This window comes from Sus scrofa, chromosome 7 (genome assembly GCF_000003025.6).
Source record: "Sus scrofa isolate TJ Tabasco breed Duroc chromosome 7, Sscrofa11.1, whole genome shotgun sequence".
Lineage (NCBI taxonomy): Eukaryota > Metazoa > Chordata > Mammalia > Artiodactyla > Suidae > Sus > Sus scrofa.
In genome coordinates this window covers 115,270,013-115,285,644 of record NC_010449.5, presented here as the reverse complement: position 1 = coordinate 115,285,644, position 15,632 = coordinate 115,270,013, and the positions used below count along the sequence as shown (strand labels likewise).

The following is a 15,632-nucleotide window of genomic DNA, read 5'->3' as shown; positions in this document are numbered from 1 at the left end:
CATGCCTCAGGTGTGGCCCTAAAAAAAATGATAGATAGATAGATAGATAGATAGATAGATAGATAGATAGATAGATAGATAAGGATAAAGCAATTTAAGCGCTTCCCACGGTGCCCTGTTCACACAGGAAAAAAAGGAGCAAAATGGTGTAGGGTTCTGGTGCTGCCACGAGGGGGCGGACACCAGCTGCAAACGCCAAGCCAGCTCTTTGCAAGAATCGACCCACCTGCCAACCTTTCTCTCTGTGACCCCTTCCTTTGTCCTCTCCGTGTCCCCAGGCCCCAGGTGCAGCACTTTCATCGGGCCATGCCTTTGCCAGGGCAGTTTTTTTCTGCATGGAATGCCCGTCTCTACTGGCGAAACGTCAAAGAGTAACCAAAAACGAGAGAGGATTGCTCGGGCTCTGACTTGGAGCCCGTCTGGGTTTGGTGTCTCCCAACAGCTTACCAGCTAGGTTGCATTCCCCCGCCCCCCGACAGGTGCAGAAACTGAGTCCAGAGGGTACAAACGTGCCCAGGGTCATGCAGCTAGTCTGAGCGGAGTTGGAATTTGAGCCCCAACCTCTCTGAATCCAGAACTCCTGGCTTTTCTACCACGAAGAACAACTTTCTTCTTCTTTTTTTTTTTTCTTTCTGTTTTTCTCCTTCCTTCCTTCCTTCCTTTCTTCCTCTCTCTCTTTGCCGCACTTGGAGTTCCCTGGCTAGGGGTTGAATCAGAGCTGCAGCTGCCAGCCTACACCATAGCCATGGCAATGCCGGATCCTTAACCCACTGAGAAAAGCTAGGGATTGAACTCATGTCCTCATGGATTCTAGTCAGGTTCATTACTGTTGAGCCACAATGGGAACTCCCAAGAACACCTTTTAAGCATAAACTGAGCTTCTCTCAAGCAGAAGGGGAGGGAAAGGGGTACAGAGCAAGGCTCTGGAGAGACAACCCCACCCAGACCCCCTCGGCAGCGCACCCCTCTTCCAGGCCTTCCCTGAGGGGGCAGAGGGAGAGGGGGCCCTCTACCCCAGGTCTCTGGGCCACGGGGGATGGGCCAGGCTTCAGGCAGCTGTTACCGGGATAAGAGCCCTATGGCCTTCCTCTAGAGACTCCAGGCTCCGGTGGACGGCCTGGTTCATCCTGGAGAAGGCCTCCAGATGCTTCTGGATGTCCTGGCTGACTGTGAAGAGCTTCCTGTAATGCTCCACCATGGCCTCCACCAGGGCCTCCGCTGGCTCCTCCCCCTGGCTGGAGCCTATGGAGACAGTGCGCAGAATGGGGGGTGCAGAATGCCCAGCCCTCCTCTGCCCCCCCCCGCAGTGATGCTAATGAGGTGGGTGGGATTTTGCTGTTGATTGACATTCCTACTAGAGCCCCAGAGTCCAGAGGTGCATAAGGGAGAGAAGCCCCATCACCCACCTCCGGCTTGGCTTCGGAGACCAAGGATTCTGGAGCAAAGCTGCCCAGTGAGGCGGGAGACTGCCCACCCTCCCCCACCCCAGGAGAAACAGCTCCCTGGGGGATCCTGCAGGAAGAGGACAGGGATTGTTGCTGAGCTGAGGGATGGGGTCCCAGCTTTGGTGGTTACTCTTTCTGGATGGGTTGAACAGCGCTGAGTTGCTGAGTTAGACTAGGAGGCTGTAGCAGCACTGGGTACTGGGTTGGCTTCCAGCCCCTTGCCTGACCTGGAGCCCTGCACCCCTCCTTGGCTTGGTGCTCAAGGCTCCTTGGTGCTGATCAAGCTTCTAATCACCTCCCAGCACCCCTGCCAGGTTCTGGCACTCCAGCACACTGGAACTCACCATCCTTAAGCCCACCACGCAGGACCATGGTGCCAGCCTACGTTTTGCTGGTCCCTCTGCCTGCAATGCTGTTCCCCTTTGCTGAACTCCTTTGACCCCATGAGGGGCCCCCTCCTCCAGAAAGCCTTCCTTGACCTCCAGGGAAGCTTCCCTCAGGCTCCTACAGATCCGTAGCACTTAGCACAGTGCCCCTGAAATCAGACAAGCATCTGAGACCCAGCCTCACCATTCCTGGCTGGGCAACCTTGGGCAAATTACTTAACCTCTCTGAACCTGGGTAACACAATTCTCAGAGGCTCATAAGGAGGGGTAAAAAAACTTTTTTTTTACTAAAGTGTTTAGCCCAGAATAAATATTTCATAAGCAGTAATAGTTATTTTTAATATTGATGCTGCTGAGATGAGAATAATGATGGAAATAACACAAATCCTTGTGTTGTCTCTCCTTCTCTTTCCTGTCAAGTTCCCAGCACTGGTAACATCGACTCTGGTACAAATCAGGATAACACAACACAAAAACCCATTTCAGATTGTCTGTGTTATTTTAGTTCCTAACAGCGAAACCAAAGACAAATGAGATAATAACAATCAAAGCTGACATGGACCAGGCCCAAGCCAAAGACCGGGCATTGTGCTTCGTGCCCATGACGATGAGCTCATTGTACAGAGATGTCGAGGCCACGCCGCTGGTGCCCAGGCTGGGTGGACCACCGTGGCATCAGCCTTGGGTACCCATTCTGCTGGCGGGAGGTCACATGAGCCCCGGTCCTGAGGCTGGGAGGTGGCCGCAGAGAGGACAGGCTTTCTGGAGGAGGGGCATACGTACCCTGGGGGATTTTCTCAAGGACTTTGATCAGATAGTCTTCGAAAAGCTTGTACTTCACCACCTGTCTCTTCAGCTTCCTCTGCCTATAGGGACATTTCAGGACCAGTGAGAGCCACACACAAGGATGTGGTCTGGGAACTCCCAGATCATGACCCCTTGCGAGGGTCACCCTCTGGGGATCCGCTGGGACCTGCGCTGGGCCAGTCACGCCCCCCCCCCCACACTGCCATCAGCAGGCTGCTGAGTTGAATCTCTCCACCCCATCTTACTGCTAAGGAAACGGAGCTTCAAGCAGATAAATAGATGCCTGTGGTCCAGCCCTGAGGAAGGGGCCTGAGCAAGAGCGAGGCCGGGTCTTCCCCGTGTGGGGTCTACGGAGCCTCTCCTGCAGGTGGCGGGTGGCCTGAGCCCCCACCAGCTGGGGACCCGGCCAGGGGCTTCACCTCTGTGCCTAGGTGGCCCGTCTGTAACAAGGTAACCAGACCCTCCCTCACAGGCTGGCGGGGACCAGGCCTGGGGAGGCCAGCACACTGCCAGCACTGGGTCTGAGGTCGGGGCCCCAGCAGCCGCCAGAGGGGAGATGGCCACGTGTGGCTGCCCAGTCCTGCTTGACACCACTAAGCAAGATGAATCTCCAATAGGTTGCCTGCCGCCCCCCGCCCCCCAGCCCACGCCCATTCAAGGGCATTGGTCAAGGGCAGAGGGGGGCGTTCCTGCTGTTGCACAACAAGATAGGTGGGGTCTTGGGAGAGCTGGGATGCAGCTTCGATCGCTGGCCTGACACGGTGGGTTAAAGGAGCTGTGGCCTAGGTTTGACTGTGGTTCGGGTCTGATCCCTGGCCTGGGAACTCCACATGCCCCGGGGCAGCCAAAAAACGAAAGGGGCAGAGGGAGAAGCGGGGCAGGGCTGTGGTGGTATCTCTGCGGGACCGCGGAGTGCCACAGGGCAGGCCGCTCTGTCCCATAGGATCTGTTTCCTCATTCATACAATCCTGGAAAATGCAGGAAAAACTTGTCTCTCCCCCCCACGCCAAATACCATGGGGTGGGGGGCACTGTGAGCCAAATACTAAACCTTATTGGCGTTGGGAAGCCCTGTGAGAAGCTGATAGAATGGTTGGATCTTTTCTCCATAAAATTGCTCACAGATGCATCCTTGTGCATCTAATCCAGGCTTTTGAGAACCGCCGAGGGCAAGGACCCAGGGTCAGAAGCAGGGTGGCAACCTTGCAGGTTGATTGTGGAGCGGCTGAGCTGGCAGGTGCCCTGCGTTGGTGATGGGAGACTAAGCTTGCACAGGGCCTGAGACTCGCCCGAGGTCTAAGGTCAGAGGGCGGGAGCCGAGCTCCTCATCCCCCTCACCACTCACAAACCAGCTGCCCCTTCTGATTTGTTCCCAGGCATCTGTCCCCTTCCTCTTCAGGCATTTTTGCTCAGTCCCAGCCACTTAGCCCACTGCTGGTGGCACAGGGGGCACGGGATAACTCATACTTTGCCTGGAGCTGGCAGAGTTCCTGGAACAGCACCTGTAGGTCCCTGTCCTTGTCGCCAGTATCACTTGGGCCAGCCCCCTTGCCTGTGTCCATGGCCACTGGCATTGCCTCTCACCACCTCAGGCTGCGCTGGAGGACGAGAGCCCCGTGAGCCAGGCAGGAGGCAGGTAGCTGGCACAGCAAGAGTCAAGACAGGAGCTTTCTCTTCTGATCCTCCTGGCCGTCCTCAGAAGCCAGGTTATGTTCCCACTTCATAGAAAAGGAAGCAGAGGTTCAGAAGGGGTCCTTGTGACCAGCTCAAGGATATACTACATGGCTGCATTTGAACTTGGACTTCATGGACTCCAAAGGCTGGGGTCTTTGAGCTGTGCTCCCTGCTCTGGAGGGACCAAATGTGCCATTCTGCAGTGGCATCATTGTCTTTGTCACCCTGTAATGGGGACAGCTCCATCATGGTTAAGTCCCAAGACTGCCAAGGTGCCTGGCCCTGCCAGCAGGTGCTGGTTCCACATGCCTTCAGGAAAAAGCCCGAGGGTCAGAGCTGGGGACTGGTTCAGAGAGTCGCCCACGTAAGGAGGCACCTTTGTCATCTATCTCTACCTGCCCATCCCTCCGGCCATTTAGGTATATAAATGACTTCACTACTCTGAGCTTCTACAAGCTAGAGTGGGGGCTGAAACTGACACTTTGGAGAAGCTCATGGTCAAGCTGGGAAGGTGGCCTCATTCACAGGTTGTTTCAACACAGCTTTGTAAAGAGTTTCCAGGCCGCTCGCCTAAGTCTGGTTGCTAGTTATGAAAACTAGAACGCCTCCCTAAGCCTGCCATTCATTGGCATCTGTTGGGCTGGCCCGAGCACGTGGAAGGAGCAGGGAGAGAAGGTGAGGAGCCACATGCTCGGCCCTTCCGGTCCTGAGCATCAGGCCTGGGTACCTGAGCCCTGGGGAGGGCCCAGCTGACTCACTCAACAGCTCCAGGAGTACAAAGCCACAGCCAGGCAGTGACATCACAATGCTGGCTGCTGTCCTCATGACGTGTCCACTGCAGGATCCACCTGTGGGGGGAGGGCTCAATTCCTGGAGGTCCCGTGGTCCTTCCCATCCCTACCTCCCCGGTTTAGGTCCCAAGAAGGGGTGCAGAGACGTTGGTGACCCCAGGGGGAGCCTTGGGATATTTTTGTTTTTCTTCCAAGGCTGTCACCAGTAGGTAAGGGATGGGGGGGGTGTCTTTCTTGATGTCTCCACTTTGTGAGGGTCCCAAATCCCACTGGCCTGGCCTGCCTCCCGCCCCTTTTGCCTCCTTTTACCTGATTTTGGATCATTATAGCTCAAGCACTTCCCCAGCTGGGACACTCAGCAACCATGCAGAGCTCTGGCCTCCGGCAGGGGAGTCGGGGAAATCAAAGGAGACTTCAGGACCCAAACCTGGCCCTTCCCATGCCTATGGCTTGGCCCTACTACCTGGTGTTGGAGCATCAGGGCCCGTGCCGCTGGGGGGAGCTGGGCCCAGTGCCCACTCCGATACACCTGCTCCATTCACTGCCCTAAGAGCTGGCCAGGTCTTCCCCATCCGTCAGAGCCAGGGCTCTGCAGGGGGCAACCTGTGAAGTTAGTGCCTCAGGATGGTTCCCGAAGAAGTGGCCGGGGTGGGGGGGGGTAGGGAGGGGCTGCAGTGAGGTCAGAGGCGGAGGGAAGGGCTGGGTAGGGGCACAGACAGGGTTGGGGCTGAGGGTAGGGGGCAGGTGGATCTGTGGCCGGAGCTGGGCAGGGCCTGGGGTTATGACTAAGGCTGGGGCTGGAGTGCTGGCCAGCCCAGGGAGCTGGGCTTCTTGTTATTCTGGGACAATTCCCCGTCTCCCTTCCTTAGCAATTCCCCTCATGACCCCTCATGAGTGGGCAGTAGATGTGGTCCTAGTTGGTGGAGGAGCCCCTGGGCTGGTCCCAGGGGAGCTGCCTGTCTGCCCCTCCCTGGTTCTGGCCCATCAAACATGGGCTGAGACCAGCTGAGAAATGAAGGAGGGCAGGCCCGTTTCTGGCCTTGGGTTCAGACGGGCGTGCTGGTGCCAACGAAGAGAAGCCTAGGGTCCAGGGCTGCCCAGAGGGTCAGAGCAGGCCAGAGGGTGGGTGTGAAGGAGGAGGAGGGCTGGAGGGAGTTCCCCCAGAGCTGACGATGTCTGAGGTGGCTCTTGAGGATAAGAATGAGTGAGGATGGAGTTCCCGTTGTGGCACAGCGGAAGCGAATCCGACTAGGAACCATGCGGGTTCGATCCCTGGCCTTGCTCAGTGGGTTAAGGATCCGTGTTGCCGTGAGCTGTGGTGTAGGTCAGACGCGGCTCGGATCTGGCGTTGCTGTGGCTCTGGTGTAGCCCGGCGGCTACAGCTCGGATTTGACCCCTAGTCTGGGAACTTCCATATGCCATGGGTGTGGCCCTAAAATGACAAAAAGACAAAAAACGAAAACAAAAAACAAAAAAGAATGAGTGAGGATGGGAGTTCCTCTGTGGTTCAGCAGGTGAAGAACCGGGCTAGTATCCATGAAGATGCGGGTTCGATCCCTGGCCTCGTCGCTTAGTGGGTTAAGGAGCTGGCATTGCCATGAGCTGTGGTGTAGGTTGCAGATGCAGCTTAGATCCCATGTTGCTGTGGCTGTGGTGTAGGCTGGCAGCTCTAGCTCCAGTTCGACCCCTAGCCTGGGAACCTCCATATGCCGCAGATGCAGCCCTAAAAAGCAAAACAAAAAATGAGTGAGGACAGGTAAAGTGGGAAGGGCATTTCTGGCAGAAGGAATGGCAGGGATGAAGGTTCAGAGGCACCAAGCTGCGTGCAGGAACTGTGAGAACTGGAGGCAGATCCTTAAAAGCAGAAGGTGAAGGTCAAGGTGGGAGTGGGCTGGGATGTGTCTGGAGAAGCTTTCAGCAGCAGCCGGGGTATATCTCTCTCTGGTTGCAACAGACCCTGACCGGGTTCCCTGGGAGGAGAGAGCATCCGTGGAAGGCCTTGAGGGAGGCCAAGGGGTCAGAAGAAAAGCTAAAAACCCAGGCTCGGAGAGCACGGGGCCCTGGAGATCCAGGCAGCAGGAACTCAGGGGACTAACCCTCCACATGGACCTCCAGCCCCTTTCTGTAAGAAAGAACGTCTTTAGAGAAGGTGCCCGAGGGGCTGAGCCCTTTGTCTTGATGAACAATCGCACCGTAGGCTTTGCCTTGGGGGCTGGAGGTTTCCCAGAGCAAATCCTGAGGCTGTTGATTCTGGAAGGGGAAATGGACAAGGAGCAGGTGCCCGCCCCCGGAGGCTCAGAGAAGCCAGAACGAGGGGTTTGGGCTTTATCCTGAAGGCAAGAAGCAGACAAGGTCAGACTGGCATTTTGGAGCCAGACAGAGGGGAGGGGAGGCGGGGAGGCCAGCCATTCCCATGAGGGGGTTAACTTGACTGGTCCATGAGGTCAAACCTGTTATTCCACGGATGGGAAAACTGAGGCCCAGAGGGGTTAAGGGACTTACCCAAGGTCTCACTGGTGGGACACTGCTGAGCTATTAACCCCGGTGGTCAGGACTAGAAACGTCTGAGTTGCTGGGATATGGGGGAGGGGTTGTCCTACAAGCCAAGACCTAGAGGGAAGGGGGGCTGCCCTTGGGGAGACTCCATGAGCACCTCTGGGCGGCCGGCCTTCATTTCTGAGGAGCGGGTGACTGAGTGACCCTCCCGTGGCTGAAAGCACATCCTGGAGCCACCTTACAGGCCCCATTTCTTCCCAGGCTCAAATCCCACAGAGCATCAACTCTCAGGAGCGTAGGAGCCTAAACCACTTGACCCATTATAGCCACAGGCAGGCTGCGTAATGGAACGGTAGGGTGATGCGACTGAGGATTTTTTTTTATTTAAAAAAATTTTTTTTTAATTTTATTTTTTGTTTTTAGGGCTGCGGGGGCGACATATGCAAGTTCCCAGGCCAGGGGTCGAATCGGAGCTGTAGTTGAAGCCTACACCACAGCCACAGCAACACTGAACCCGAGCCACCTCTGGGACCTATACTGCAGCTCAGAGCAAGACCGGATCCTTAATCCATTGAGCGAGGCCAGGGATTGAACCTACACCTTCACAGACACTATGTTGGGTTCTTAACCCACTAAGCCACAGGGGAAACTCCAAGGATTTTATTTTTGGCCTGAAATGTCCCATCTGTGAACAAGTCTGGGAGACAGACTGTGGCTCCCTCCCTGTTGGACCCTAAAAAACTTTTAGAAAGACTGCAGTATTTACTAGGGATTGACACCTGTCATGGCCTCACTGCTGCCTGGCTCTTTGCCTGGAGTCCCTCCGTGCATTCTCAGAGCAAACCTCCAAGGGCTGGAGGATGGGGAGCACTGCTCCGTTTTGCAGATGAGAAAACTGAGGATCAAGGAAGCGATGTCACTTGCCAAGTAGCAGTGCTGATACATTATTGGAGGACTCGGAGCAACATGAAAATGCCGGGCTCCTTACTCAGAAAATTAAGAATTTCAAGACAGCGATGGCAGAACGTAACGATAAATAAGGAATCTTTGGAGCATGGGGCCTGTGCAACAACACAGATCCTGTGTGGGGATTTGCACAGGTCTAGGGATTCCAGAACCTGTGCTTAAACTTCATCCCACTCCCTTCCAAACCCACTAAGCTGGCCCAGAGCCCTCCTTGCTGCTCTGGTTCAGCCTCACCCTCCACCCACTCCACTCCTGGCTTCCAGCAAGCTGCTGTCGTGAGGGGAGGGGTTGTGGGCTTGCCTTGGGGCTAAAAGGAACTTTATTATTATTATTTACAAGGTTGTATTCGTTTCAGGTGTACAGCAAAGTGAATCAGTCATGCATATAAATATACCCTGAAAGGAGCTTTGCAAGAGGCCAAGGTGAGAGAGGCAGGACCTGCGGAGGTTCCACAGCTGGAGGAGCCCGGGTGTCAGACCCCCCAGCGCAGCCTCTATTCCCTGGGCTCCGGGGAGAGAAATTCAAGGCCAAGTCGTCTATTAAAGAGAGTTGGGAGCCCGCTTCAAGGGCAGAGCCACAATTAAATGGTAATAGAACCTCTTTTTAAAAATACCTTCACAAGGACTTGTGGGGCTGGAATTTGACCCCCGGGCTTGAGTCTCACAGCACAGCAGAAGGGAAAGCCAGACCAGGCCTCCACCAGAATTCCAGCCCCAGGTGCCCTCCACAGGGACAGAGCTGGCCTTCGGCACCTGTAGGTGATGCCCGGGATGCAGAGATGAAGTTGTGGACCCAGGCAGGTCTCCAGCTGTGCGACCTTAGGAAATGTACATAACCTCTCTGAGCCTCAGGTTACTGAAACCAAAAACAGATAACAACAACCTAGAATTAAATAAAACCATCAACATAGAATACATCATTTCATTTTTGTAAAAATAGCCTCTGTGTGTGTGTGTGTGTGTGGTGTGTGTGTGTGTGTACACATAGAGGAAAGTCTGGAGGGACGAGTGAACTTTGGGGGCCTTATTTGAGGGGCAGAGGATAAGGGGAAACTTCTGTATAATTTTAACTCTTGGAGAAAAGCAAGCAGCTTTGTGCCTGACACCTGGGAGGAGTCGATCGGCCTTAGTTTTCTTTCCTGCTCCTTCTCACTGCCTCCAGATCACGAGGGCCCAGGAGGTCGCCCAGCACAGGACAACCCGAGAGTGAGTTTGGACAGAGGGCTTGGCTGAGCAGATGGGTTTGGTGCCAAAGGCGGCTTCAGGGAAGGGGCGGGGAGGGCGTGAAGCCTGTGGCTGGTGAGGGGCCTGGAGTGGGTGCGAGGAAGACCCCCAGGGCCCAGTGATTCTGCTGGAACCTCGCTAAGGCCAGGCCCTGAGACAGGCTCTCAGCTCTCTCTCTCCCCTCCCTCTCACCCGGCAAAAACCAGAGCAGCCCGCGTGGGAAGCAGTGCTGTGGCCCCTCCTTTGAGGCCCAGCCTGGCTTCAACCCTCATCCTTGCCCTGTTCCAGGGAAGGTCCCAGATCCCAGAGCTGGGAATCGCCCACGCAGGTCCTGGGACCCTCGAGGCCATCTGTGGGGCAGCCCCGCGGAGGTGGGGCCCTCCTGGGAGGGAGGACAGAGGCACTGGCCACGCTCCCGGGTCCACCAGTGCGGGCTGGGCCTTCCAATGTCTATGGAGGTGACATCTTGACTCCTCCCACTCCCCACCCCTAGGGCAGCTCAGAAGAGGTGTGGGAAGGGGCTGCTCTGACCTCAAGGAGCTCGGCCTGAGGGGCAGCCAGGGATATGATTAACTCTTTCCTCTCCAGCCCAGACCATAACCTTCCCCAAGAAGAATCTTCATGGCAACTTGGGGAAGCACTGAGGTACGGAGAATGGACAGGGTTTATGCGTCCAGCAGGCCTGAGCGCAATCACACCTCCTCCATACTCCAGCCGTGTCACCTCTCTGGTCTGGGCTTCAATAATGATGTGGTCTCAGCAAGGCCCGCCGGTCCTGCCTTCAAAACTCTCAAATCCATCCACTGGCCCACATTGGTCCAAGGCCCCCATCTCTCCAGCTTGGACCCAATGCAATAGCTTCTTGCTGGGCAGCCTGCTTCTCTGTCCCCTGCCGGCCATTCTCCCCACTGCAGCCAGAGAGCACTCCTTCACGTGCTAAGCCACCCTCCCCACTTCCCTGTCTAAAACCAGTGCTGTGCGGATGCATGTTTAACCACCTGCTGACCAGGAGGCAAAGCCATGGTTTGTGGTGCTTGCCAACTTCCATGGTGTAAATACTCCCACCATGGCTGATTTCCAGCGGCTAATAGTTTGACAACTTGCAAAAAATCCGGAAGATTTAACAGGTGGTTCTCATGAGCGGCATGAGCTGGCTGCCACACACCGCTGCTTTAAAACTCGTCAATAATTACCAATGAATTTTTAACCCTGGATGATCAGGGCCTAAATGATGCCCCCTGACCTTGGCCATTCCTCCTGCACTGGTCTTCCCCTGCCCCCACCCCAGGGCCTTTGCACCTGCGGTTCCCTCTGTCCAGAGCGCTGTTCTCCCAGCTTTTCAAAATGCTTTCTCCGCATCGCCCTTCAGATCTCAGCTCTGATGCACCACCTCTCAGAGCCTCCCCTGACCATCTCAAATCCCCCTGACTCCAGCTTACCTTTGGTTTCACCTCACACTCATGTTCTATTTGGGTTTCATGGCTCTGGGTTGTCTCCCTTCCTCCCAGAATCTGATCTTCAGTAGGGCAGGAACCAGAACTAAATTATCCCTGCCAGAGCCTCAGCATCTAGGAGAATAGTACCAGACACACAGCAGGCACTCAGGAGATGTATGGGCACAGGCACAGCTTCAAAGATACACACCTTTGGGTTTGAGTCATGGCCCCCACTGTGTAGTGGTCACTGAGTCACTTAACGTCTTTGAGCCTCAGTTTCCTCATCTGTGAACTGGGGACAGCAGTGCCTATGTAATGGAGCTGGAAGGACCCACAGATGGCATATGGAGGGTGCTCAGTCCAGTGTCTGTTGTAATCAGAGCCTCGGGAAATGGGAGCAGCCTCTTCGCTTGCATATGTCCAGCAACGGGCACCTCATTCCCTCCCAAGCTAGCCTTGTGCATGTGCCTCTGTGAAATGGAGCTAACAAGGGTATCAACCTCATACGAGTTGAGGGGTGGGGATTAAATTAGCTGATGTATACATGCACTCAGCACCTGGCACAGAGTAAGTGCCCCCCACCCCACCCCTGCCCCCAAAGCTGCTATTATTGCTCTCACTCTGCCTGATACGTCTACTCCCAGATCCAGTTTTTGTGCCATTTTTGGGTCCATAGCCATTTCTGGTTAAGCAGGCCCTCTCTTGAATGTCCTGCAGCCAAGCTAGAGACAGGGTCAGTTGTGTCCAGGTCACCCACCTATACCTCTAGTCAGGGGTGCCTGGAATAGTCCCTTAACCTGAGGGACATGTTAGTATAGCCAACAGGGGCCCTGTAAGTGGGATGGCCCGATTTAGAAACAGTTAAATTTGAATTTCAGGTAAACAGCAAGTAATGCTTTTATACATATAGCCCATGCAATCAATATTTGGGATATACTTATACTAAAAAGAGAACCTGATATTTGTCTGAGTTTAACTGGGCATCCTATATTTTATCTACAAGACAGCAGGCACCTGCAAAAGGTCAAATAAAGAGAAGTTAATGAAATTGATGAAGGGACAGGGTCAAGGGCATCAAGACGGACTGAGGCACTCGGAGTCCAGCAAGAGTAGGAGGCTGGACTTCCCATTGCTGCTGGACTCGGGTCCCAGGGCCAAGGGCCAAGGGGGCATAGGCCAGGGCCTAGGAAGGCAGCGGGAAGAAATGACGACCTGGAATCTGGTGAGAAGCCACCCGAAGAGCCACAGCCATGGAGGAGGGAGTCCCTAGAAACCCAGGCTCAAAGCAGAGGAAGAGCTGCAGAAGAAATACTCCAGCCTTCCTCTGGTCCTGCCCACCTGGCCTCCCCTTGGCTGGACCCCATCAAAAGCCAGAGGGCAGGGACCTTGGGCGAAGTCCTGGTCAGCCTGCCGGGCATAGAAGGGCAGGGCAGGGATCTGACAGCCAAGGGGGCAGCCGGCACAGTGTGGAAAAGGAAGCCAGGGTTTCTTAATCCCCCTTGGGCTCTGTCCCCTTGATGAGACTTATCGAGGACTTTCCCAGCCAGGTTTGGGCGGGGCAGGGACAGGGCAGAGTCACAGATGCTACACACCAGGCTTCCAGACCTCCACCAAGAGGCTCCGGGAAGAAGCACCAAGCAGATGTGGCCAGATGTTCACAGAGGCCTTTCACCCCTCAAAGCACAGCTCCGACTGGCTCCAAGCCCAACAGGGTCTCTGGCCCTTTGTATCCAAAGCCTCTCTCAAGGCTTCTACCGATTCCCAGGGCCTCTGTTCTCCTGCCCCCAGGCTTCTGCCCCAGGCTGACTACCTCCACCCAGACTGTGCATGGCCCCCTGCCCCAGGCCCCAGGTCTATAGCACCCACCACCTTCCTGGGAAATGCTGGTGGGTGTGCAGGGCGGGTCCTCCACGACACCCACTCCCTCTGCCTCCTTCCTGGGTCCACCATCCTCCCTCTCTGCTGTGCGGAGTGGCTCCCCCTCCTCTGAGGGCCCAGAGTCACCCCAACCTTTTATCCATGTATTTCCCAACAAAACCTCCCTTTTTTTTTTTTTTTTTCTTTTAGGGCCACACCTGCTGCATACGGAGGTTCGCAGGCTAGGGGTCGTATCGGAGCTGCAGCTACCAGCCTACACCACAGCCACAGCAATGCCAGATCCAAGCTGCATCTGTGACCTACGCCACAGCTTATGGCAACGCTGGATCCTTAACCCACTGAGCGTGGCCAGGGATTGAACCTGTATCCTCATAGATACTCATCAGGTTCATAACCCTCTGAGCCACGCTGAGAACGGCAAGACCTCCCTCTTTATCTCTCTCTCCCAACCTCCCTCCCTCCATCCCTCCCCCTTGCTCCTGCCCTGCCACCCCCCTCCCCCAGTAGACTTGCTCTAGGCTGGAGAAATGAAAGAAAGCTCCCAGGCTGCTCTCTGCCACGGGAGGCTACAATGAGGGGGCGGCCAGCGGCCTCCGAGCCAGCAAGCGGGCTCTCTCACCAGACCCTGGATCTGTCGGCACCTTGATCTTGGTCTTCCAGCCTCCAGAGTTCGGAAACTTGCAGGTGATGCCAGGCTTTAAGTATGGACCCTCGGCCGCTGACCGAGAAGCAGAGCTACCCACCCACCTGGAAGGCTGAACTTGGACAGATGAGTGAGGGGAATAAGGGTCCATCTTTGGTGGCCCCAAAAAAACCAAATCATCTCTCCACGGGTGGCCCTGCTACACTCTGAGCCCTCAGCTAGGCCTGCAGAGCTTTCCTGGTCCAGCGCCGCCCGGCTCCTCCAGCCCGTGTCTGCCCTTCCCCCACCCTGTAGTCCAGCCATGTCCATATCCTATTGTGGCCCAGCTGGCACTGCCTACAAGGCCATGGGCTTCAAGGCCACGGGCCTTGGCTCATGCTGTGCCTGCTGCCTGGGATGTCCTGCAGCCACCTGTGCACAGACAACCTTCATCTGCCCAGACCCAGGGCTACCTGTTCCTCCTTTGCTGGCAGGCCTGCCCAGCCCCCGCTCGGACCCCTCCCCCTCCTCCCTGCCCACGGCTGTGCCTTCCCGGGCTGTGCCTCCCCGTAGGCAGGGGTTCTACATCCCAGCAGCTGACACTGCTTCTGGCTCTTAATTGAGCTCATGGCATTTAGTTTGTGCCTTGAGGATAAAAATAGCAATCATTACAGTTATTGAGCCCTGGCCTCGAGCAGCCCTAGACCTTCTCATTTAAGCCTCACGCAGCCCCAGGAGGAAGGTACTAGTTATGGACTTACAGGTGATGAGACCCCCAGGCCGGAGAAGGACTGAGCCACCCTCCCAGCGGCTGTGCTCAGCAGACCACATGGTGCACCTGCTCTAACCCCACACCAGCTGCTCCACCAAACCTGCCCAAAGGGCAGAGGGAAGGGGCATTGCAGATCCAGAGCCAGGGTCCAATGCAGCCCAGGGCAGAGGGTGGAGCGGCGGGGGAGAGAATGAGGCTGCGAGGACTCAGAGGTCCTACCAAAGGCCTGGGAGGCCCGCGTCCCATGAGCCAGGAGCCACATGTCCCCAGAGGGACACAGTTCTCAGCCCAACAGGCACCAGGCCACATGAGTCAGAAACCAGGCCACTGGGCGTTATCTTCAGGCCACAACAGTCCCTCTCCCGGGACATGTGGCATAACAGACACCTGATCCGTTAGGCCAGGCTTTGCTGCTAAATATAAGCCCGGAGGGAAGGCAGGCCTGAGGGGCCACCCATGGGCTCTGCCTCAACAAGGAGGCTCAGCCCTCACCCAGGAGCCCAGGGGCTGGCAGACGTCCCCTTGAGCACAACCCCGGCTGCTGGCAGGCGCTCCGGGCACCGAGGTCACAGGCTCCTCAGTGGCCAGGCCAGGAGCGATGACTGTGCAGTTTGGAGGGGATGCTAGGCTGACGGCAGTGGCACCAGGAAAATGGGGAAGGATGGGAGGAAGGGAAAGAACAGACAGAGGGAAGACTTTTAAACAATCTGAACATGAAACTGACCATACTAACGGCCTGAACCCAGCCAGAACCCTGATTGGCACTTGAACCCATGTGCCAGGACTCGAACCCAACCTAAAGCCAGATTGGGACTCGAACCCAGGATTTTAAATTAGAATCACTCACCCTGCATCTGGACTCACTGAGGTTCAGGTCCTTCACGTCTCTGTGCGAAGGAATTCAGCGAGAGACAACGTGATGGGCCAGAAATAGATTTATTAGGATAGGACGCTTGTGAGAGATGCAAGCGGGCAGGCACAGAAGCTCTGCCCCGAGGATCTGGGTGGGGGCTACAGTTTTATCAGCCAAAGGGAGTGGGGGTGGGAAAAGCCCCCCCTCTTCCTTTCTGGGAGTAGCAGCTCCTCCTTGGCACTTGGTAAGGTGTGTATTCAAATGAGCAGAAGGGCGGTCCTCGG

The 15,632-nt window shown here is 55.8% G+C and overlaps 1 protein-coding gene and 1 long non-coding RNA gene across 2 annotated transcripts; both read right to left on the bottom strand.

Moving 5' to 3' along the window:
* LOC100518436 (putative uncharacterized protein encoded by LINC00521) lies at positions 807-4,199 on the bottom strand. The gene is made up of 3 exons (XM_021100085.1): positions 4,110-4,199; positions 2,615-2,837; positions 807-1,242 (listed from the first exon to the last, which is right to left on the bottom strand). Exons 1-3 carry the CDS (start codon positions 4,197-4,199, stop codon positions 1,049-1,051), a joined length of 507 nt encoding a protein of 168 aa, XP_020955744.1. The 3' UTR covers positions 807-1,048.
* LOC106504541 lies at positions 8,220-14,818 on the bottom strand. Its single transcript, XR_001298102.2, has 4 exons — positions 14,485-14,818; positions 12,179-12,237; positions 11,227-11,355; positions 8,220-9,419 (listed from the first exon to the last, which is right to left on the bottom strand). It is a non-coding gene; the product is annotated as an uncharacterized LOC106504541 (long non-coding RNA).